Here is a 23,451-nt window from a genome sequence, read left to right on the forward strand (position 1 = left end):
TATTTCTAACATTTTGGAAAAAATTATTTGCAGAAGAAGAGAAAAACAATATGCTAACATAATCCAAGATACGGTGGAAAAATATCTCGGCTTTAACATGCGACCATCCGGCAGGAGGAATCCCATGACTCATACCTTACATAGAAATGATAGAATAAACTAAAGTTGTGATACTCGAGAACAAAAGATGGTTCAAGTCTAGGACTGTGGAAAAGAGGAGAGGAGAGAGACAAGAAGGCCCACCTCCTTGTTGCCTTCCCACAATGGAGAATTGAATCTTGCAATGCAAAAAGTGTGTCCAACTTTTTGATCATGTTTACTTTGAGAGCCAAATACTAAAAAAGTAGGTAATTAGTCGACGCTCAGCAAGTAAAACCTCCCTTGCAAAAAGTGCGTCCAACTTTTTGATCATGTTTACTTTGAGAGCCAAACACAAAAAAAGTGGGTAATTAGTCGACGCTCGGCAAGTAAAACCTCCCTTGCAGATATAACCCCCCCTCAATTAATCAAATATAATCCAAGAAGTATGTGGTTGGTCGCTACTTGGCAAGTAAAACCTCCCTGCAAATATAACCCTCCTCAGTTAATCAAAACACTTTCTCAACCAACTCTTGGGAAAATGTACTCCACTAGCCTTATCGTGGAAATGTGACAGATTCGTTGAGTCACCACGAAAAAAATGCCGTATTCATGATGACTCGGATAGTTGGGATCACACCACGGGATTTTCTACTGGGTCCCGGGAGAGGGACGAAATCACTTAGTGAGCTAAGATATCATTTTGATCAAGTCCATTGACCCCTTGCAAAAAACACACACAAACTCCCTCGAGAAAGCGAAATTTAGTGGACAAATATAAATCTACAATTGAGCATCAAGTTTACATGTTGCCGACGCAAACATGCAAAAAGGTTTCAAAAATGAAAGTGTTATCCCATTATAATGGACCTCCGCTGGAATAGTTAATAATTATTTGAAGTTTACGAAAGTTATTTTTTTCTCTGAAAATATCTCATATTGTTATAATCATTATTATAACAATTGCTATAACAGCATTAGAATGGAAGAAATGGAAGTGTTATTTATCTAATTATTGAATATTTTTCTAAATATCGATTTTTGCATGAATACCTTTTCAAAATTGATATTTACATATACATCCTTGTAAAATGCTTGTTTTGCTATTTTATTTTTTTATGCTTATTTTTGCATATGTACCCACGCTATCTAATGCCGTTAAAAAATTAACGGTATCAAACTAAAATGATTACTAAACTATCTTTAATAGATAGATGTGCAAAAAGAAATATTTATAAGGCGATTACAATAAAAGACAAAAAAATAATTTAAAATTTTAATTTTATTTTTAATTAAAATAAATATGATTTTTATTAGCAGTGTTAGAAGAGCTGTTATGTTAAAGGTATCTGTATAAAAACAGAATTTTATGGAAGCACAGAAATAAATATAAATTTTAAAAAAATATTTACATAAATTTAAATTTTTAGAAAGATATTTATATAAATATATTAATTTTGTTTTTTCATGCCATGCCATCTCTTTTGGAGGCAAGCGGGCCGAGATAAATTTTTCTTCCACACTTTCGGTGTTGTTCCCTCACATGACCCCACCTGAAATTGACAGGTGGTGGCAGTTAAGAAGCGGGAAAAAATGTGAAAGAGATGAGCGGCGAAAGAGCGCAAAGCGGAGGGAGGGAACCGAATGGATGAGGGCGTGCTAAATATTAGGAGAAACTAGAAAGAAAGGATTTCGGATTCGAATTCCTTCGCAGTTTTTGGGCTGCGGCTCCGACACGTAGCCCGGTTCACGCACCCAAAAATTATGGCCGAATCCATGAGAGGGATGACGAGTCGCGTTTTCTCAGCCCCACTTTCCTGTCCCTCCCGCAACGGAAGCGATCTGGATCCAATGCAAGACCCGGTCAAAATTGCTCCATCTCCGCTGTAACCTCCCAACTATATAAACAAGTTATATTTTCTCTTGAAAATCATATCAGCAACTTTTTTGGTGCTCATGACAGAGGATTAGGCCTTAGGGATGGGGTTGTATTTTTGGTGTACACAATGAATCGACTGTTGGATTCATCAGTCACCCGTCACTTCGAGATATTTGCAGGTGGATGAACGAGAAAGTTTGGATATTTGCTTTGAGAGTTGCATATTGGTGATCTAATAGTAAACTCGTGCGACAGAAGGTGATAAAATCCTTGTTCTAAGCTTATCATATATCATATATCATATCATGCACTGCATAACGTGCACAACTTTGAATCCACATTTGACATCCTATGAATTAAATCGCATTGCGTCAAAATCAGGCATCGCAATTTGGAGAGATCATGCGATCCACTTTGGATCCCATTTGACATGCATGGAGTAAATCATTTTTATGCAGATTAATTAGAGAATAAATTACATGGAATAAAGAATTTTTACAAAAATCAGAATGGATCCAAATATTTCAATTAAAGCTTCAGCAAGTTCTATTCTTTAGTCAAAACTATAGTACAATCCCAACAAAGGAGATGAATTTTGGCTATGAAGCTGACTTCGCCACCTACTCATCTCGGTTGATCAGCGAAGGCGGCCATGGCTGGCTGACACAACCAACGCATGACTTGGCGAAGCCGCGAAGGCGTCGTTTACCAAGGAAGGTTGGTTCTCGAAAAGAAGGCACCCTTTCTGTCCTACCTTGGTTAGGGTCAGAAGACCAGGTCAAAGGAAAATGTCAGCTTGGTAAGTTGAGGACGAAAGGATTTACATCAAGGATTAGCTGAATCCTCATAAAAGCTTGAACAGCACTACCTAATTGCAGTTTATGGATGCTGTGCCTTTTTGCACTATAGGGACATTTCAAACTGTAAGTCACCTCATATGAAAGAAAAACTAGCAATGAGTGCACTCCAAGATGTGGCACTTTTTGACTTTTTTTTGTTATATTCGTACATGTATGATATTTCCGTTTTTAGCCAAAAAAAAAAAAAAAAAAAAAAAAAAAAGCTGGCAATAAATACTATGCACATCCACCTATGTGATGGGGTAGAGTGCATGGCTCTCTTCATCTAAAGCTGAAAAAGAAGACCAGGCAATAAAAGGCATGATCATTATTAACTTCCGATAAATCCATTATATATATATAGCAACTGCCAGAAGCTACAGCAACACTAGTTGCAGCCAGCGTTCCCATGTTCAGAGGGGAATGCTTCAGAGGACTAAAAAGTTGAGCCAGAAATTAAATGTCATACAACCTAAGAAATATGACTGTCAGATGCTAAAATTGTGGATCACCATAGATGTAAATAGCATGCTAGAAGAGTTCGAGCCATGATAGTGGCACTGCTAGTCCCTTGAGACTCTCCGCAAGCATAGAACGTTTGTAAGACAAACCAAATTATGTTGGAAATTTTCTATTAAAGTTTTGTAAATCTCTTAATTTAATGTTATTATTTTGTCTCAATTATTTAATTAATGGCTTTCCGCGCACACTAATAAAATAAAATATAAGTTATAGACGTTATCCGGTTATATAAGAGAAATAAATATAAAATTAATATTTGTCTTATTTGAGTGTCTAAGATAAAGTTTGATATTTAAGTAGGTTTATATTTAGTTTAATATCTAATGCCGAACTATGCTAAAAATATAAAAAATTTGAATTACATGTTGTTATTAATAAATCAACAGATTACGCGTGAAATTGCTCAAGGAGAATCTTAGGGTTATTTAAGTATCTCATCAAAAAAGAGGTCTTTGAGTGTAGCAAGCATTGGCTCTATATAGTTGAATTCAGACGTCATACAAAGAAAAAGGACCCACCCCACACACAGGAACAGATGAGTTAGGAATCATTAACCTTTGCTCGAACCAATCCATTCAACAGCCACTTCTCTTGACCAAAAACATATGAGAAACGAGTTGTCAAGAACCGATAGAAAACTTATGCGATCGAGATGCTCTTAAGGGAAATGGAGGTGCTTTGTCCTGTTTTGGTAGAAACAAATGGCAAAGATGGAGCTGTAACGCCAATCCAAATAAGACGGAATGAAGCTGGTTCTTTCAAGTAAGTTACATTTCTTCCTTTTGCTACCCATATTGGTGGGTAAATAGCCTAAATGATCTACGGGAAAGAAATGGATTCACAATATATTCAACAAAACAGGAAAAAAAAATATACTGATCAAATTCTTGGCACCAATTTTCATGGGGCAAGTCCAAATATTCCTATGATTTTTTAAATAAGGGATAAATAACAAGATAAAATTGGAACAGAGGACGTGAGTGCCTATACTATTAATGCAATATACAAATTAATCTTTTTATGATTTGAAGTTCGTTGCTTCTGCACGCTGCACACAATTTTTTAATGTATGGAAAAGGTTATATGAAGCATACTTGGCCATAGTCCTGGTGGAGTAATGCATGGCATTATGCTGGAAATTAATTTCACCTGAATTTTAAAAACGGCATCCTACTTGACTTAACATACTTCTTCAAGAAAGGATGTCAGAAAACAAAAAAAAAAAATCTCTACCAAAATTTACAGGGCCATTTATCATGCAAGTAAATTCAGTCGACAAAATTGTGATTCTGGAAGTATATAGATCCCAAAATACACATCACAGCTGTACGCAGAATAAGATTTTTTTTGGTCTCACAGGAGAGACAAGACCATGTCTGTTCATCAGGCAGAAACACTGCAGTTACTGCAAGTCAGCAAAGAGTACTCTAGACCAAGCTTCACCATGTTCGGCAGCCTACTTGCAGAAACTTCCTGTGATTAATAGGTCACAGAAGAACTTGGCGAGGGTTGAAGACATCAATAGACAGCAATAAGTCATTTGCACAACAGGAACTATCAAACTGTAGACTGTCCGGATACTGAGCTCAGTTGATAGCATGAAATTGCCAGGCAAGGGCTTGAAATAAAGTCTCACATAGAGTTAGGCACTTCAGGGACTTGTCCATCACAGACTATAATGGCCATGATTACCAAGCTCCGAAGTCTGAACATCCATTATGCACCCACTCCTCCCCATCAAAGTCATTCACCAAATGAGCTAATTAATGAATCAGTCAAACAAAACCAGGACCAGTCATCTCCTAAAATCATTGCCAAGAGCTCCAAAGAGAACTTACAACAACAATAACTCTTGACGGACAACAGCCAAAAACCTGCATATATCATCATGAAGTTGCTCTTGCCTGCTTTTGCAAACACTAAATGACAGATGTATCTATAAAATTAATCCAACAAGACGGAACAAAGACCCTAATTTGTAATAGTGGCATTTTGGCATTTTGTTTACTTATATAGATGGTATATTGCCGACTCTGGTACACAAAAAGGTGAGTTCCTCAACTGCATGTGACCAACTACGATAGCATGCCAATTAAAAAACGACAAGCAAAATCCATTCATGCATTCAGCTATATTAAAAAGAAGGGACTAGCATAGCATACATGCTAGTTGACTTTTTCTATGAATTTTAATTGGGCCAAGCCCAAACATTCTTGTGAAATTTTCCCAATGGAAGGACAAGCGCAAGACCAAGTAAAAAAAACAAACATGATGCAACTTCTATAGTGTGGACTTGAACTTGTCCGTTTCTCCATAAATTGATGTTCAACGCCGTGAGAATATCCACTCCTGTCATGTACTTAATCATGATATGACATTGCCATGAACTTAAAAAAAAATGGAGAATTGGTTGGCTGTAAGAAAGCATGAAGCATAACTGTGCTCTTCCAAATTTGGTGTCAAACATCTGTCAAAAAAATATATTTCCCATTAGTCTCCTTCTTGCTATAGAAAATTTGGAAAAAAGGGGCAAAAAATACCACAAATATCTCCAAACAGACTGGATCACTTTGTAGGTGATCACAAAGACTAAATATGATATCATCTTACACAATGTAATACATTAGCTCTTGCTGCCAGCATGCTTCATTCTGAACCTGTTAATTAATCATTATTTGGTGGTTCTACAGACCAATCTTGTTCTATTATGTTTACAGTCAGATCAAAGATGTAAAATTATATAGCCAGCAATTCGGCAATTTATTTATAAGACTAAGGGCATGTTTGGTTGGAGAGAGTTGAGCTCCGGAATGGGAATGAGAATAAGCAACTCTCATTCCAGTTGTTTGGTTGGGGGAAGTCCCATTCCCATTCTGATTTCAGAAGGGATAGGAATGCCCCAATTTCCCAAAATCCAATCCAGACTCTCATCTAGTAATCAAATTCCATTCCAGTTCTGATTCCGATTCCAGTCACGAACCAAATGCATCGGGAAATATAACCATCCCGACTCCTGTTCCAACACATTCCCATCCCGATTTCAAGTTGCGAACCAAAAGCACCCTAAGTTCCCTCGAGAAACTATCATTCAACTCAATGGAAGGGGACGAATCAAATTTCCAGGCACAAAAACAAGCAGGACCTTAAAGCACATGCTGCATCAGCAATGGAGGGATGTTCTGACCTCATGCCCTAGATTCTTCCAAGCGTCTACTTAAAAAATCAAATTTCCTAACTGCATCCCGGTTGGTTGCCAGAAATTCATAATATCATTAAGCCTCAGTAACAAAATGATTTAGGAAACAAGATTACATGAAAGATGTGGTAGATGAATTTTTTACATATGGTGCCAGAATGGACCAGGGAATTAAAATACCAAGCTATAATTAACCACCTTCTTTCTATCATTGAAAAATGGAATGATGAAAGGAGAAATCTACCTACCAGACTGCTGAAGTCTATAAAGAATTGGAAAAACAGAATATATTGGGATTCAGAAAAGATCATTCAGACACTATCCGGACCTCTCCTCGGTTTCTGTCAGCAAAAACTGAAAAGATCTTAGGAATCATTATATAGAAGGAATCTAAAAGACAAGAACTTGTTGAACTTTCTATGCCTCTTCATGGTCTAGTGAATATCAAAGCAAGCCCTCTTGATAAAGAAGGTTGACATGGCAGAAGTTCGTCATTTTAGTGTCATCTCACACGCACTCTAACATGAACAAGTCCTGACAAATGATATATAGATAGCAGGAGAGTAATTGTACACTGGTAGCTAGATTTCCCCCCATCTCCCAAAGTTGGTGTATCATCTTCTACATAGCTGTCTAAGACAAGGCAATCTATAAAATAAACACCAGAAGTTTCCCCATAGGCAGCATAGCTACATCAATGCAAATGAAGGCATTTATGGGAAACAAAAGAAAAGCTGCAAGAAAATATTCATTAGCCATGCTATAGGTCTTTATGGATGATAACAAAAGAAACTTGATGGAAGAAATAAAGAATCATATTTGATGATCCGAGTACTATATTAAATTTAATTGTCCAAAAGAACTTTCTGTTTGGCATTCATCCAACAAGCTGCATATGCTGCTTAGAGCCTGGTTCTGTTTGGCATCCAACACTTTGTCGTAGTTATCTTTTCTGTCCTCTTCACTTTGTGTGTTTGAATTAAATAACATCGCAGTTTGTATGGATTTAGGTTTTCTACATAAAGTTCCCCGCCCCCACTTAGTTGTTACCAGAAGTTGCAATTTGAGACCATATTGTCTGCCTTCTTCGAATATTGAATTACACAAATAGAAATAAAAAAGCGAACAGAAAAAATGAAAAGTAGATTATTAAGACAAAAGAGGTAAAACTTGCAGGCAGAATCACTAGTCCAATAACCATAAATCATGATGATAGCAAATCAGCAGAAGTTTTCATGTTCTATGCAAGAATTTCAATATAAATAGTCAATGCAGCAAGCACAAGATGGCTTACTTGAACGAAGTCGTGAAATAGGAATCTCTCGCAATTCACGTCTGATACACAGCCATTCTCCAAGCAAAGACATCAATGCCAATCCGGTAATATTAACAACCCACCATGTGATGGAGGATGGCCACCCTCCATATATGATGCATATAAAGAGATGAACTATATAGAGGGTAGCCGCAAAATCTAAGCATTTTTTGGCTCTCTCGATCAAATAAAGCAAGTAACTTGCCCTGCTCAAGTGGAGGGAAAAGGAGTTTTAAAACATTACAATCTGTAGCCAATATTCACCAAGAACAACTGCTTCAACAGTATCATTCTTACAGGAGAAGACAAAATTAATAAAAACTATCATTAAAAACATGTAAGTGAGCTAACTCCTAGCATGAAAATCCAAATAATACTATGTCCACACTTAGGCCTCCTAAACCTCCACAAACGACATCCAAGATAAGATGAATCTCTTAAAACATGGTTTTTACTCTTCAGGCAGATCCTCTTCACTAACTGCAGTTTTTCTTCTTTTTTTTTTAAAGAACCATTTTTCTATGAAATAAATAAATATAATGAAGCCACAAGCAGCAGTTCTATTTGAGATCTTAGTCTGTAATTAAAAATAATGCATAAAAAAGAACTCAGAATGGTCGACTACTCTCAAATAGTCAAACTGATAAAGTCCAGAGCACTTAACAAGATAACAAGAAGTAATCAAAAATTGAACTCAGTCAAACTAACAAACAAACTCAACACAGTCAACCATGATGATCAATTTTGAATGCGAAGTTTGGCACCTACTCATTTGTACAGATAGGTACTTTCAAACTTGTGGAGAAATTTTTGGCTAAGGGACTTGCATTTGAGCATATTGCAAAAGGTATAGGCATCCATGTCCCCATGCATGCATCACTACAAGATACATAATGTATGTATGGATGCAGCTTATTGCCAAGAAACTTTGAATAATTACGTAGGCTCTCACTAGATGAGAACTCAAGAGGCTAGAGAATTAGGTTTCTTACTAAATAGGATAGGTCCAACACAAATATGTGAAGGAAGCACCATTTAGAGCTTATCAAGTGCTGATGATTCTTATTCATTGATGATGTTAATAACTCTTTTGCCACTGTAACAATAAACCACAGGATTTTCATATTCTATCAAGCAACGGAAATGGCCATAAGTCCAATAATTATTATTTGACACCCCTCCCCCAGAAGTGCAAGAATCTAATTCAAGAGGAAAAAAAAAGAGATTTTGCTAAAGTTTTTTTTTTGCGTAACATCATTTTTTTTTCAAAAAAGAGAAGAATATTTCCAAATTACTTTGCTGAATTTTGAAAATAAGTATGGCATGCATGCTAATGTTCTAATAAGAACATCAGACTTGATGTGGAAGATGAAGTAATTGAAGGCCTTCAAGCACACTGCATGCTTGAATATCCAAACAGTGTATGCAAACATTTGGCATTTGAAGGACTATTGGTTTGAACATCCTTAGTAAACATATCTGTAGTGATCACATAATTCACTCGAACAAGCGCAAAAAGTTTTAAAAACCAAGAACTGTATTTGCAAAGCTTGAAATATTTACATCATATATTAAGTTCCGCTTCCTAAACCTCTATGATGATAACATTTACAGCATTAAATTGTTCAAAAGGCTTTACAAGTTTATGGTGGTATTGCCTGAGTTTTTCAGGAAAAAATGAACTGATAAATTGACAAAATCAGGATATTGATAGGCATGATAAAAGAATATTCATGACAAGTACGGCTTACAAACATATTATCCTTTAGCAGCACATGAGCATGCAAGGGAAACTATGAACATGTGGGAGCGTCCACAGATCATTTCACATTGACAATTTAAGAATACTGAAATAAGAGGTCATAAAGACTACTGTAATATGATTCAACCATATGCTGTTAGAGGAAGGCATTAAGTGAATAAAATTTTGGTCCCAAGCTCATGAGCTACCTGGACGTTCTCATCAAGCTGCTCCAAATTTAGTTTATTCAAGTGCAGCTTCTATGTAGGCAAATAATATCTAGTTGCACTGTCTGTATATGTCAAGTGGGACCATGACGGGTGAAACCTGGACATGGCAAGACAATGCCTATGGTTCAAAAGTGGACTGAACACAATATATAGATCCACTAAACATTCAAAATAATGGCTGCTAGACACATGAGAGAAGACTATAGAGATGAGGAAATGAATGGTAATCCTCAAATTCTAATTGCTGTTACACTTTAGCTGTCACCACAAAGATGTAGATGCTTCAATTTTGAAACCCTTTGACCTCACCACAACCATTGTTTTCACTATTGATTCCCAGAGTAGCCATAGCCCAAGAACGCAAGGTGCAATGATGATCTGCTTTTTCTTCTATGATGGACTCAATTTTGAAAAACACACTTCTAGATGGGTCCACTAAAAGCTTTAACCACAAAACCTGCTTGATTTGATTAATGCAAAAAAGTATAGTGTATCTCCCTAATGTGCTACTTTGAAAAGCATATCAGTAACTACATCACTCACCTCCACTGAATCGCCTTATAAATCCTTCTATTGAATGGCCAAGCAAAGTCAGTCATCCACCAAAAAACACATATACCACTGGCTTGTTTTATAAAATTGTATCATTCTCATCCAATTTGTGAAAGATCTATCCAGTCTCCTAGCTCCAATAGTGGCAATCTAGAGAGTACAAAAAGTGCAAATAAAAAAGGTGGCATTTCAAATCTTTGGTAATTGAATAATATGTGTGCCACCAATCCATAATTGAGGGGCTATTTAGTTGTATGTCAGGTTTCTTAAAACAGATAGTTATAAAATCTGATTTTCTGTAAAACAAATTTTATAAAATGGTGAGAGGACCTGCTCTTTACAGAACTCCTTTGTCAGGTTTTATGATCTATCATAATTGCTTCATGAAAAGAACCACAAGCAAGTTAATCGAATAGCCATGCGGCTCCTCAGTCTCTAAAATACTATTAAACCTAGAAAAAGAAAGATAAGCCATTCACTTACAGCTATCATATCTTGGGTGGCCAATAATCCAATCCATAATTAAGACTCCAACATTCCCACCTCTTGCACTTTTTCGTTCTTAACTGATGAGATTGAAAAGGACATCAACGTTTTTCTAAGCAGAAAATTGTAATAACCAGCAATTTCCTTTTTTTTTTTTGGGCAGGGCGGGGAGATTAGCATGATGTGCTTGTGGATGTCAGCAATAAGGAGGATAGACATGTCACAACTGACAAAATGAGCTAAAGTAAAACTAGGAGGGCCAAAAGTAGAATAAACACAATGAAAGAAGATAGGTGATGGCACTAACTAATAATAGAATGCAGGGAAACCATTTAAGTTTGTTTGAACAAGAGAGTCAAGGGTCAAGCATCTCCTCAACAAGGAAGGTGCCCCTGTTCAAAGTCTCAAAGATTCAATGGTAAGGAAGGAGGTCTTGTCCAAACACAGCTGTATGGATGTAGTCATCATGATATAATGGCAGTTATCCACTCCAGTGACTTAATCTAGAATACGACAGAGACCACATAGCTGACTCCAAATTGATTCATTTGTGTTCGTTTTTATCTTCAAGTGATTGACATTGTTGAATTCGAGGATTTGAAAGGGTAACTCGCCACAATGTAACCATCTTGGTAGAAATTCCTGAAAAGCTCAAGAACAACCCTCAAAAGCACATGGCTGGTATGTATACCATCCCAATATGGAAACAAATGGGCACGAAAATTATGGTAACCTATTTGTGCATATGTAACTACTAACTAGCCATGCATTACATATATGAATTAATTTGAATGCTTAATACTAAATATACCACTATTGAAATTACAAATTTTTACAATCTTGTCAGACAGCGAAAACAAAAGCAAAACAGAAAAAAATCTCGTTAATTTGGGGGAAAATTTGCCATAAACCACTAACTAAACTAACAAATACAAAAGTCAGACATAGGAAATTCCAGTGATAAAGTATTAGCAGAAAAGATAGCGTCAGAGAGCGAAGAATTTTACAAATGAACAAGTAAGCCCAAGTGTTACCCGGCAAGCGAGCTGAGAAGAAATGAAACAATCGCGCACCATCCGGTGACCGTGGAAGCGGTAAGAGTTGAGAAATCGAAGAAATACATGAGGCTCAACCGGGACACGCGAGTGCCAACGAGAATGGCCATGAACAGTCCGAGGGTCAGGTAGTACAAACACTGAAGACAGACGATCTGAGACACGATAAGCCATGGATCCCATACCATCGCCCCGTAAAACATGACTTTTTCGACAGTACAAAAACAACCCACAAAGCCCTAGATTCTGCTCTTACGCCCTCTCTAATTGGAAGCAATTACTCAAAGATTTCGCAATCTGAATCAATCCAATCTATCAAACTAGATCTCCAATTTTTCATCCTGCTTCCAATCAATCATTGAATCAAAACGTCCTAAAGCTTCCAATTCTTCTGCCCAAACATCTAACTCCAAGCAACGGAATTCCAAGATCCCCACAATCTCTCAATTTTCTTGGACAATCGAAATTCGAACGATCCAAATTCGTGAGAAAAGAAAGCAAGCTCTACCAACAAAATTGTCAAAGAATTATCCCGAAAACAAGAAGAATTTAATGGAAACCCTAATCAAAACCTCCCAACCTCGATACTACTCTCTAAAGTGGAACTAAATCTGGCATCCGGGCGGCGGATCTAATCGCCCTCAGCGAAATAAGATCGGCGTTTGCTCTTCCGTCGATGCGAGATGAGAGCGAGATTTGGGATCGGCACAAGGAGAGCAAGCGCAAGGCGGCGATGGGGAGATCTCGAGTCGAACGCTTGGTTGTTGGAGAGATTCAATATCTAGTCTCCGCTTTCTCGCGAAGCGTTCGGCCCCCCCACCATCGCTTCCTGCGACGGCAGTAACACCTCTCTCTTCAGTTTGCAGGCGCCTGCGAACCTGCGAAAGCCTGAGTACCACACGATGGCGCCTCGATGGGATCAAACGGCACAGCGTGATTCTCATTTGCGTGCGCTGCACGCCAGTCGGAAGTCGGCGAGCGGAACGAGAGCCGTTGGGTCTGCAAGATAAGCAGCGTCCGGCGACTCGGACGCCCGTGATCTAAGAACTTGAATGGCGGGTTAAAGTATGTGTGTCTACCGGGCTCGAAGCTCTCCCGGCTGCGCTTAGGATAACGTATTTAGCCCAACGGCCCACGACGGACCAGCCCACGTCTGTTTAGGAATCATCTGGCCTGGAAAGGTATAAAATAAAGCACACAAATCAACCAATCTATCTATCCATATATCTATATTATATTTTTATATATATGAAAACCTATTAAAGTATATTTCTGATTCTTGGCTACTAGGGGTGGCAATTTACTCTATCCCGAGTACCCGACCCTAATGGGATGGATTTTACCCATCGCGCACGGGATCTAGGGCGGATACAAGTAAGGATAAAACCTACCCTGAATCCAATACAGATATATATAACTCTTCACAAATATTCTTTTTAAAATTAAAAAATTAATTTGTATGCTAAAAAATTAATTTCTGTAATTTTATTTGACCCATCCATCCAAGTTGCCTCACCTTGCTCAAAGACTCTACTCGACCCATCCTATCTCGAGGTAAATATGTAATGGGTATGGATAATGGCCTATCTGATTCGTTGCCATTCCTATGTTGGTACTGCTTTTTCACTCATTTTTATTTCATTTTTTTCCTTGGTCATCATTTGTACTATAAGGGGTTGTGGTAATACAAGATACTCATTATCATGGTTGTGTTTTTCTCCATCACATATAACATAATGGAGATCAAAACAATTAAGCCCCATTAATTCAGACTTGTTGTTTACATCAAAAAAAAAAAAAAAAAAAAAACAGACTTGTTGCTGGTTCTTAGTGATGGTATTTGTTGTGGTTCAAATCTGGCCTGAAGGTAACCACGCCGGAGGAGTCGAGGAAGCCACCGGAGTGTGGAGGAAGCAGATGAGAGCCACCTCCCGCAGTCGGCGATCTACCTGCACAAAACCTCACCAGTGTTTCCAGTGAGGGCCCTCCGACGATCAAGTTAGTGTGGAACTCAGTTAGTCCAGCCCAAAAGTCTCCTAGGCGTTACCTGTTGGGGTCCTTTATAGTCCTGATAGGAGCGCTTAGGTCGCGGAGGTATGGCCCGTTTCCATCATGAGTGGGAGTGGCGCGCAGCCTGAGCTTGCTTGTGGCGCGCGGTGGAATCCGTTCTTAGGAATGGTAAGACGTTAACAGCCAAAGCAGGGTATGGCCCATTTTCGTCACGAGCGGGAGTAGCGCACAGCCTGAGCTTGCTTGTGGCGCGCGGCGGAGTCCGTTCTTGGGAACGGTAAGGTATTGCCCTTGGTTGTCGTGGGCCAGCAAGCGAAGCATGGCATAGTGGCGTCGCAATGTATAGCCACGTAAGAGGGCATAGGCACGCACATAGGTGCGGCCGTTGGTGAGACTGCACTCGTCGAGAGGTCGTATCAGACATTTGGCAAGGTCGGCTAGACGGGTGCTGAGACTAGTCTAGCATCCCGGGTTCTGAGGTGTGCTCGGTGGAGCGCCCTGAGCTAGCGTAACGTAGTTACAATTATTACTCATCATGAAGAATCCTCCACGCACGCACACCAGCATGAACATGTGGAACATCTTTTAACAAATATATCACATCTCAGCCCATGGCCGACACACCAAATTTTATACATGTCTGACTAGTCCAAATGCCTTCCTTTTCCTCACTTATGATTATGCAATATTTAGTTCAATTATATAAAAGCTATGATTAAATACAGTTCATCATTTGGAGTTGACTTTCCAGCATTGGACTAGTTACAGTCATATTTCAGCCTGTGGTAGGCCAAACACAATGTTACCTTAGCCCAAGATAGACCTTGCACATACACCACATTTTTTGCATGGCCAACCCATCTAGATGCTGCCCATACCCTATCATATAATTATATCCAAATCTATTTTTTTAATTTATTTATAGTCTATATGAAATATATAATTAATCACAGTTTAATAAGTTTTATACAAAGCTAGACTAAGTAACATCATAATCCTTGCAATATCACATCAGCACATAATACATATAACAATATGTATGAAATATCCACAATCATATAAAATACATTTATATATAAAACTTTCATAATCATGTAAACAATTGTATTGAGGGATTCTTATCTCTATCGATGACAGGCTCAAATACTGGGTGCACCAATCTTTTTCTCGATCTACGAACTCGAGGGCAAAATGATCTGCTTAACACCTTTCTGCCCAGATGATAGATCATCTACAGAGCCAATTTTTATCATCAGAATAATCATAACCATCTATGGATTATGGTAGATGATTATAACAAAACAAAGCCGAAAACCCGGGACCTCTTTTACGATCCTATAATACTAACCTGAAACCCTCCTGCAACCGCATAATACTAATCCAGAATCCTCCTACGACCGCATAATGCTGACCTAGAACCTTCTTAAGGCAGCATAACGCCAATCTAAAGGTAGGGTTTTTATTTATTTATTTATTTCTCTCCTTAAGAAAGCTGGCCATGCTTGCATTGTTGACAGGTCCATCTTTTGCTTTCATATTTTACCATCAAATCTTTTATGTGACTCTATCATGGGTCCTGCTATACTAGGCATGTGCACGTGTGCGGGAAGCGAGCATAACATCACCGAGACAAGCACAATAGCTATATACATTGTATGGACCGACATGGCCATGAACCATGCCATCACGGTATCTCCTTACATTCAGATAAAACCCCAACCGAAATCATTGGTAGAGAGGGTTTCGAGGTGGCGGAGGGAGAGGGAAGGCCGAAGAAGGCACGAGGGATAAGAGAAGACCACCCTGCTTACGGCCTTGGCTGCTCGCCTTGCCCGCCCGGCCGTCTCCTCTCCGGCAGCATCACCTACAACGGCTGGCCCTTCTCCAACCCGCTCGGCGCAATATGGCCTTCTCCATCCTCTACCCCCACCTCACCGTCTCCGAGACCCTCCTCTACACCGCCCTCCGCCTCCCGCACACCCTTTCCTGCCCTGAGAAGGCCGCCCAGGCCGAGGAGGTCATGGCCGAGCTCGGCCTCCTCAGCTGCCTCATCAGCATGACTGGCGGGCCCCTCGTGTGTGGGATCACCGGCGGGGAGCGCAAGTGGGTCAACATCGGCCAGGAGCCGCTCATCAATCATAGCATACTGCGACTCGACGAGCCTACCTCCGGCCTCGACTCCACCATCGCTGGCCAGATCGTGAGCAGCATCGCCGACTTCACCTAGGGGGAGGACCGTGGTGATGACCATCCACCTGCCCTCCAGCCGGTTCTTCTACATGTTCCACAATATCCTGCTGCTCTCCGACGGCCACACCGTCTACTTCTTCAAGGGCTTCGATGCCATGAACTATTTCGCCAGCATCGGGTACACCTCTTCTCCGGCCGCCGCATTCTGATTCCCGCCCAGTCGAACCCTCCGACCCTGAAGGCCGACTTCGATGGCGGAAGGAGAACCAAGCAATCGATTCGTCCCCAAATCGAACTCCGACGTCCCCAAATCGATTCGTCGCCAAATCGATTCATCGCGTAACTCGCGTTCTCTCTCTCACGCAGGTGATGGGCTTAGGCCTCGGCCTGCTCGGTTTTGGGCTTTGAAACTGTGAGACGGGCCGCTCGCGTCTCAGGATTTCATCTCCCTAGACGGGCCGAGCCGTCCTCGCTCTTTGGAAATTTCCTTGATATTTTCCCAGTATGCTTGATTCCGAGTCTAACTCGGATTATCTAAAAGACCTTTCTGAATTCGGCAAAGGAGAGAGAAAGACTTCTGCTATAAATGAGAGCGAGCGGGAAAAAAAAACCAACGAATAGAAAAACACAAAGTGGGCAGAGATGGAGGAAGATGAAGGCATTGGAAACGTTGCGCCTAGCCACCACTTCAGGCCTTTTCCTAAGGAGCTGGTGGAATTCTACCTTCGGCCTAGATTGTTGAACCAACCCCTACCATGCCAGGCTATCAAAGAGTTGAACATCTACGATTTCCACCCCAGGGATATCTTAGGTTCGTTGAGCGCCTTCTCTTCTTAAAGTTTCCTTTTAAAAACATAATTTGAGTTACCATTATAGTAATATTATCCTTGGCTAGAATCTTAATAAACTAGTTTGGTCTAAATTTGTTTCTTAACTCTATCTAAAGCATGTAGAACAGAAAACGGTGTGCTTTATTTATTTTTTTAAGTTCAATTCCTGAAAGCAATGGATCGTTTTTCTTTTGAAACAGATACTTATTTCTTTCTGTGTTGAATTTTTGAAACTTTACTTCTAAATCGTAGTTTGGCTGAGTAATAATTTAGCCTTTGCTGCAAAGCTGGCCGTGATGATTTCAACACGACGATGAAAGAGTGTACAGAAAGAAACGGTTCGGATTTTTTTTTTTTTTAATAACAGTACAACAGTTTCTTCTAGCTGTGTTGTAAAAGGGAAAAAAAATACACATACAACGTAAAATATACCACTATACCACTTGTTGACTTAAAATTGCATATGTTTTTCTTTGTGTTTTTTCCAACCCAAACTCTGGAGGCAGGCAAGAATGGGCAATCTAGTTTGAATGTATGACCATGTTTTTGAGTGACCTTATTTTGGTGTATTTCATACACGCAAAGTGTCTGATGGAAATACCAGTCTGAGCGTGTTGACAGTCCTGAAAATACCGTACAAAGATCGTAGCAGCATTTCTCGACATGCCAACAAATATATATATATATACACACACACACACACGTCTCAAAGCAATCAAGGATCTATAGCGGCTAAAATATAAAATTTCTTAAACTGATGAACATGAAAAAAAAAAAATTGAAATGAAGGAGGAAGAGAAAAATGTGAGGAGATCAGAGAGGGGCAAATAAAAGTGATATTAGAGGGTGCACAGAATGGTAATGTGGTATATACTTAATGCCTTATAAAACAAATTCACCTGTCATTATCAATGAAGTCCTCATAATTATCCTGGGGGTTGAATTTTTCAGTTATGCGTCTCATGTCGGTATTTTAGGCCTGAGACCGAGTTACCGAAGCAGCAGATTTATTGGATTATTAAGTCCAGAACTTCATTATAGTGATAGGTGATATTCCTTGGTTATTTGCTTTTCAGTGATTTTGTTAGTTAAATGCATGGCTTCTTAAAGACTCGAAACTCTTTACTTATGCAAACAAAATATTACTGCAATCTTATGTGAATGTTGCTCATCAGTTGCTTATATGTAAGCTGTTATTTACAATCATCATAATATAACTTTTTTAATAAGAAGAATTAAGCCATGAGAATTTGGTGCAAATCAATTTAGAACTATAAAGTGTACGAGTACCTTTTAAGATACAGTTCTGGAATTCCTGTCCGTTTATTTGAACAAGTCAATTGCACTTGTCGCCTTAATTTGAAAAACTACATTTTCGGTTAGGAGGAAAAAAAAAACAAGGGAAGTCTTGAAACTTTGACATTATGGTTAATGGTCATTTGCTAAATGTACTTCTTCTGATATTTAAAAAAAAATAAAAATAAATATATTTGAACAAATAATAATTTTGGAGGAAGGACTTAAATTTTTTATTGTGTTTAAGGGATGGGAGAGAACCTTAATATGGCATCCACTTGACTGCATCTCAGTATTCACTATTCATGCATATTTGTTGGAGAGTTAGTGTAGATGTGAGACTCTAGTTAGAGTAGATTACAATCTAATTACAACCGTCATGCAGCTCAACATGTCACACAGTTAGAATAGATTTTATAATCTAATTTTTTTCATAAATAAAATAACTTAAAAAAATTATAAAATCTAGCATACATAACTATAATTTGGCCAAAAAAGTGAAGAAGACCATCCTACAGTTTCTTTCCCACCTAGGTAAATAAAAATACTCATCATATATAGTGAATTGCAAAGTTAGCTATTGTGAATGATTATATCTACCACTTCTATTGTATGCTGGAGGTATTGCTTTTAACTGCAGCAAGAATTTTGTGTTTTTCATAGGCAATACACCTGCCGGTAAGCATTTGTATTTCTTCACTCTAAGAAAAATGAAATATCCTAATGGAACAAGGCCTGCTCGTGGAACAAATGGGGGATATTGGAAGGCCTCGGAAAAAGATCAGATCATCAGAGATAAGGATGCAAAGGAGATTGGTTGCAAGAAGTTTCTTGTCTTCCATGAAGGGCACCAAGGTAATGGAACAAGAACAAGATGGCTGATGCAAGAGTACACAGTTAAGGAATTTTGGTTCTCTACCGACCAAAACAAGGATGAGGTAAATCTGATGAAAGCATTCATGCAACTCTTAATTTCTACAAAGATTAGATGACATTTCATTAATATGATTTCATGATGAACCTACGTAGAGGGAATACTAATGTTTATATTCATGCCCGTAGGGTCCATGTAATTATGTTGACAAAATATTTCAATTCTAAGATCATGAACTAGTTTATAGAAGAATCTATCGAATAATGCATTACACACCAATGAGAAAACAGTATTTTTATATCGTTAAAGTAATAATAGAAGGAAAAAAAAGATAATGACAGATTTTTAGTTCAAAATTTTATTTCTCTTAATCCTTTGGTTTTCTTAATTTCAAAGAAGATCATTCATGGTTTAAAAAAAAATAATCTTTTTTCTTTGCTTTTGTTGTGCTTCCAATAACCTACATGGTCAAGATAACCATAATTCTGTACTTATCAAAATCAACAACATCATATTTTAAACACCTAGCTAGCTTCTTTAGTATGCAATTAGCTGCATTCTTTATTTTATGATAAATGGGCAGTATAAGCAATAAACTAATATGAAGTAGTATCTTTATGAAATTAGTTACAAGATAATTATATTGGTAGATGCTAAATCTGAAAAGCCAAAAAGAGCGACAAAAATCTGCAGACTCTAAAAGGAAAAGACTTGTACAGTCAAGAACGTATTCAAGAAAAATTCTCCAGTTTTTCCACCGATTAAAACATAGGTGTCAATTTGTTTTGGTGAAAACAAGAGTCAAATTTTTGAATGACATATAATCATCTGGGGAAAGACTACATCAGTTGGCACCCGGACCTTTTCTTGGTTGAAATAAGCAATCTGCAGCAAACAGAGAACATAGAACATATGCATCATCCGTAGCCAGTTCTGCTCCGACAAAATTTTTGCCCACATTTACCTTCATACCATTTCTAACGCTATATTTTATTTTTAATCTTCTTTTTCTGTAGCTTGGCGCTCTGGCTTTGTGTGAAATATACTTAAAGCCAACACGAAATCAGTCCAGGGATGGCGAGCTTCAAGTGGATGAACAGGAAGTGGAGGAAGAAGGATCACCATCTCATTCTTCGGATAACATATTTGCTGATCGTCGAGTTGGGCCACGTCCACCTCCATGGAACAATGGCAAGGACGCCCCAGTCGCTTCTACGAGTGGGTGCCCATCAGCATTCGGCCCGGTCCATCCATGCCATCCATGGGCTACATTAATCTCGGCTGCCGCAACATTGTGTCAATTCCCCAATCCAGCCTCAGGCCCGGGGGTTCTCATGCTATGGGGGGTTATCGTAGCAATCATCAGATCAGGCTATTACCTGCTCATCACAAAACACCATGGGGCGTTTTCATTTTCAAATGCCACGCCGCCTGTTTTCATTTTCAAATGCGCTAAAGCGCCCGGCCATTTTCGTTCTCAAACGCGCACGCAGACCGAGACTCGGCGGCAAGCGCATTTAATTTTTCTTACAATCCCCAACAAAAATTATTTTTTAAAAATAATTTTAGAATCAAAATAAAATGCTGGATATCTTATATTATGTAATAGGTGTAGGTACCTTTCGGTTTGAACCTTCACTTAGTGACAATTGATTACATCTGTGGAGCCAAGGTGGTCTTAACCTTGAACCTCGGTCCATGGCTCAGATTAAATCAACAGCACACATAATATAATCCGATCGGGTTCTAAGCGGGTTGCACTATTATGGCCATGCGCAGGTATCTTTCATGTGCTTTTTAAAGAATTGCCCATTTTCCATAATCGCAGCCTCACGACTGCACATATAGGTGAGTCCTAATAAGGAAGCTCCTGCCTCTTAGGTCTTGGACTCATTAAGAGTTATACAAATGAACTCATCCTACCGCTTGCTTTTATGAGCACTAGTGCTATAGGGATGAGGAAAACATAAAACAATGCTCCTCTTAGTCACACTCCGGTTTGTTTCTACCCATTGAACCTTTTAAGATTGGGTTCCCACCGTGGTGATCTATCTTTATGCATCCCCCTCGATGACTCTAGAACCACTGTTCTAAATAAACATTTTGTAAGCTAATCAGCCAAATTGTTTTCTGATTTTACAAAATTTAAAGCAATAATGTTATTTTTCAATTTGTATCTTAATGATTTATGACGTACTTTTAAGTGCCTGTTCATTTTTACATTGGCATTTTTTTGGTTGCACTTATTTATTGCAGATTTACAGTCACAATGTAAGGAGATAAGTGGTAAAGGTGACTCAGCTATAGGGAGGTCTATTAGTAGATCTCTGAGCCACTCAGCCTCAGTGCTAATGGTGTCTAGAGCTAATCAGTTCAGACTGCATGGTACTCCTAGATATCAAGGTTTATTTGGTGGATTTTCAAGACACAGCAGCACCTCCTAGGAGAAAGACATATCATGTGGTGGATTTAACATCTAAGGTATCGCTGATCCAGTTGGCATCACTATAACTTTCTAGAATAGCAGAAAACCCACTAAAGTGCAAACTATAGGACTTGGTACCCTTAAGATACCTAAGGATCCTTTCTAATGCTGTCCAATGATCTCTATTTGGATTAACAATATATATACTAAGTCTATTTACAGCATTTGCTATGTCTGGCCTGGTGTAGTTTGCTAGAAATCCTAGTGAGCCTATGATTTGAGCATATAGGCTTTGAAGGATAGGAATTCCTAAGTTCTTTTTCGCACCCTCCTACTTTGTATTGTATTGTATTGGCCGTCAGCATGTGCCCCGGAGGGAGTCGGGAGTCCGTTTTCTCCCGGCCAACCCACTCCGGTTCTGGCGTTTTCTCCCTCCCTCCCTTTCATTATGTTGACAAGATACTCAATAAATTTAATTATTCCGATTGTCAGCCTGTCTCTACTCCCATTGATCCCTCTACACACCTTATTTATCCCTCTTAAGGTTTCATAGCGGGAATATATATATATATATATATATATATATATATATATATATATATATATATATATATATATATATATATATATTACTTTCATCTGCAGATTGATTGAAATACATAACTCAATACTATTTGCACTTCTAATTATAAACTTTCTACCCCAGGTCCATATAAATTTCTTCATTTAAGTCTCCATTTAGAAAAGCTGTCTTAACATCCATCTGATGAATCACTAAACTATGAATGGAGGCTAATGCTATAAGGACCCTAATAGTAGTAATCCTAGCTACATATGCATAAACATCAAAGAAATCTATCCCAGGTCTTTGAGTAAAATCCTTAGAAACTAATCTAGCCTTAAATTTATTTATAGAGCCATCAGGCCTAAGTTTCTTCTTAAAGATCTATTTGCACCCTATAGTTTTACAGCCAGGAGGAAGATCAATCAATTTCCAAGTATGATTTTGGATGATTGACTGCATCTCATTGTCCACAGCTTCTCTCCAAAAAGGTGAATCCAAGGATTTCATTGCATCCTCAAAGGTAGTTAGAGAGTCTTCTATAAGAAAGGTATAGAAGTCATCTCCAAATGTTTTCTCTACCCTGGATCTTTTACTCCTCCTAGGTTCTACTTCTATTTCTATTTCACTTGTCCTTATTCTACTAGAGCTACTAGCCATACCGTTATCTACTTTTGTCCTAAGTGGAAAGGTGTCTTCAAAATATATTGCATATTTGGCTTCTATGATGGTGTTGTTACTAATATATCTTTCTTCTGAATTAATCACCAGAAATCTATTGGGATTACTATTAGCTGCATAACCTACGAATATAGTATCTACTATTTTAGGTCCTATTTTCTTTCTTTTAAAATTAGGTATTTTCACTTTTGCTAAGCACCCCCATACTTTCAAATAGCTAAGATTCGGTTTTCTATGTTTCCAAACTTCATATGGAATTAGATCATTATTTTTAGAGGGAATCCTATTAAGAATATAACAGGCTGAAACTAAAGCTTCCCCCCACAAATTTTTTGGTACTCCTAAGCTTATAAGCATGGAGTTAACCATATCTATTAAAGTCCTATTCTTCCTTTCTGCTACTCTATTTGATTGGGGAGAATAGGGTGCAGTCATTTCATAAATGATTCTATGATCTTCACAAAATTGAGTTATATCATTGGATGTATATTCACCTCCTCGATCTGATCTAAGGATTTTAATTTTCTTTTCCTGTTGGTTCTCAGCTCCGATCTTAAAAATCTTAAATTTATTGAGCACCTCATAATTGGTTTTAATTAGGTAGATGTAACAAAATTTGGATAAATCATCTATAAATGTTACAAAGTATCTGTTACCTCTCCTAGAAGTTCTACCCGAGTCATAAACATC

General features: G+C 38.4%; 2 protein-coding genes across 2 annotated transcripts; one reads left to right on the plus strand and one right to left on the minus strand.

Moving 5' to 3' along the window:
- Window positions 1-5,226: 5,226 nt before the first annotated feature.
- Window positions 5,227-12,882, minus strand: LOC103695722 (protein SYS1 homolog). Its single transcript, XM_008777113.4, has 3 exons — window positions 11,873-12,882; window positions 7,809-8,035; window positions 5,227-5,785 (listed from the first exon to the last, which is right to left on the minus strand). Exons 1-3 carry the CDS (start codon window positions 12,094-12,096, stop codon window positions 5,778-5,780), a joined length of 459 nt encoding a protein of 152 aa, XP_008775335.1. The 5' UTR covers window positions 12,097-12,882; the 3' UTR covers window positions 5,227-5,777.
- A 2,686-nt stretch (window positions 12,883-15,568) lies between these two features.
- On the plus strand, window positions 15,569-20,697 carry LOC113461132 (NAC domain-containing protein 83-like). Its single transcript, XM_026800627.2, has 3 exons — window positions 15,569-16,904; window positions 18,883-19,157; window positions 20,110-20,697. Exons 1-3 carry the CDS (start codon window positions 16,736-16,738, stop codon window positions 20,671-20,673), a joined length of 1,008 nt encoding a protein of 335 aa, XP_026656428.1. The 5' UTR covers window positions 15,569-16,735; the 3' UTR covers window positions 20,674-20,697.
- Window positions 20,698-23,451: the final 2,754 nt, after the last annotated feature.

This window comes from Phoenix dactylifera, unplaced genomic scaffold (assembly GCF_009389715.1).
Source record: "Phoenix dactylifera cultivar Barhee BC4 unplaced genomic scaffold, palm_55x_up_171113_PBpolish2nd_filt_p 001037F, whole genome shotgun sequence".
NCBI classification, from domain to species: Eukaryota; Viridiplantae; Streptophyta; class Magnoliopsida; order Arecales; family Arecaceae; genus Phoenix; species Phoenix dactylifera.

What these genes read in the sequence shown, in the direction of transcription:
- LOC103695722 (XM_008777113.4), bottom strand. Translation starts at nt 12,096, where the DNA reads ATGTTTTACGGGGCGATGGTATGGGATCCATGGCTTATCGTGTCTCAG. An exon ending in CTTCTCAGCTCGCTTGCCGG is followed by an intron (nt 8,036 to 11,872) that starts GTAACACTTGGG and finishes CCACTTGAGCAG; the next exon opens with GGCAAGTTACTTGCTTTATT.
- LOC113461132 (XM_026800627.2), top strand. Translation starts at nt 16,736, where the DNA reads ATGGAGGAAGATGAAGGCATTGGAAACGTTGCGCCTAGCCACCACTTC. An exon ending in CCACCCCAGGGATATCTTAG is followed by an intron (nt 16,905 to 18,882) that starts GTTCGTTGAGCG and finishes TGTTTTTCATAG; the next exon opens with GCAATACACCTGCCGGTAAG. An exon ending in CCGACCAAAACAAGGATGAG is followed by an intron (nt 19,158 to 20,109) that starts GTAAATCTGATG and finishes CTTTTTCTGTAG; the next exon opens with CTTGGCGCTCTGGCTTTGTG.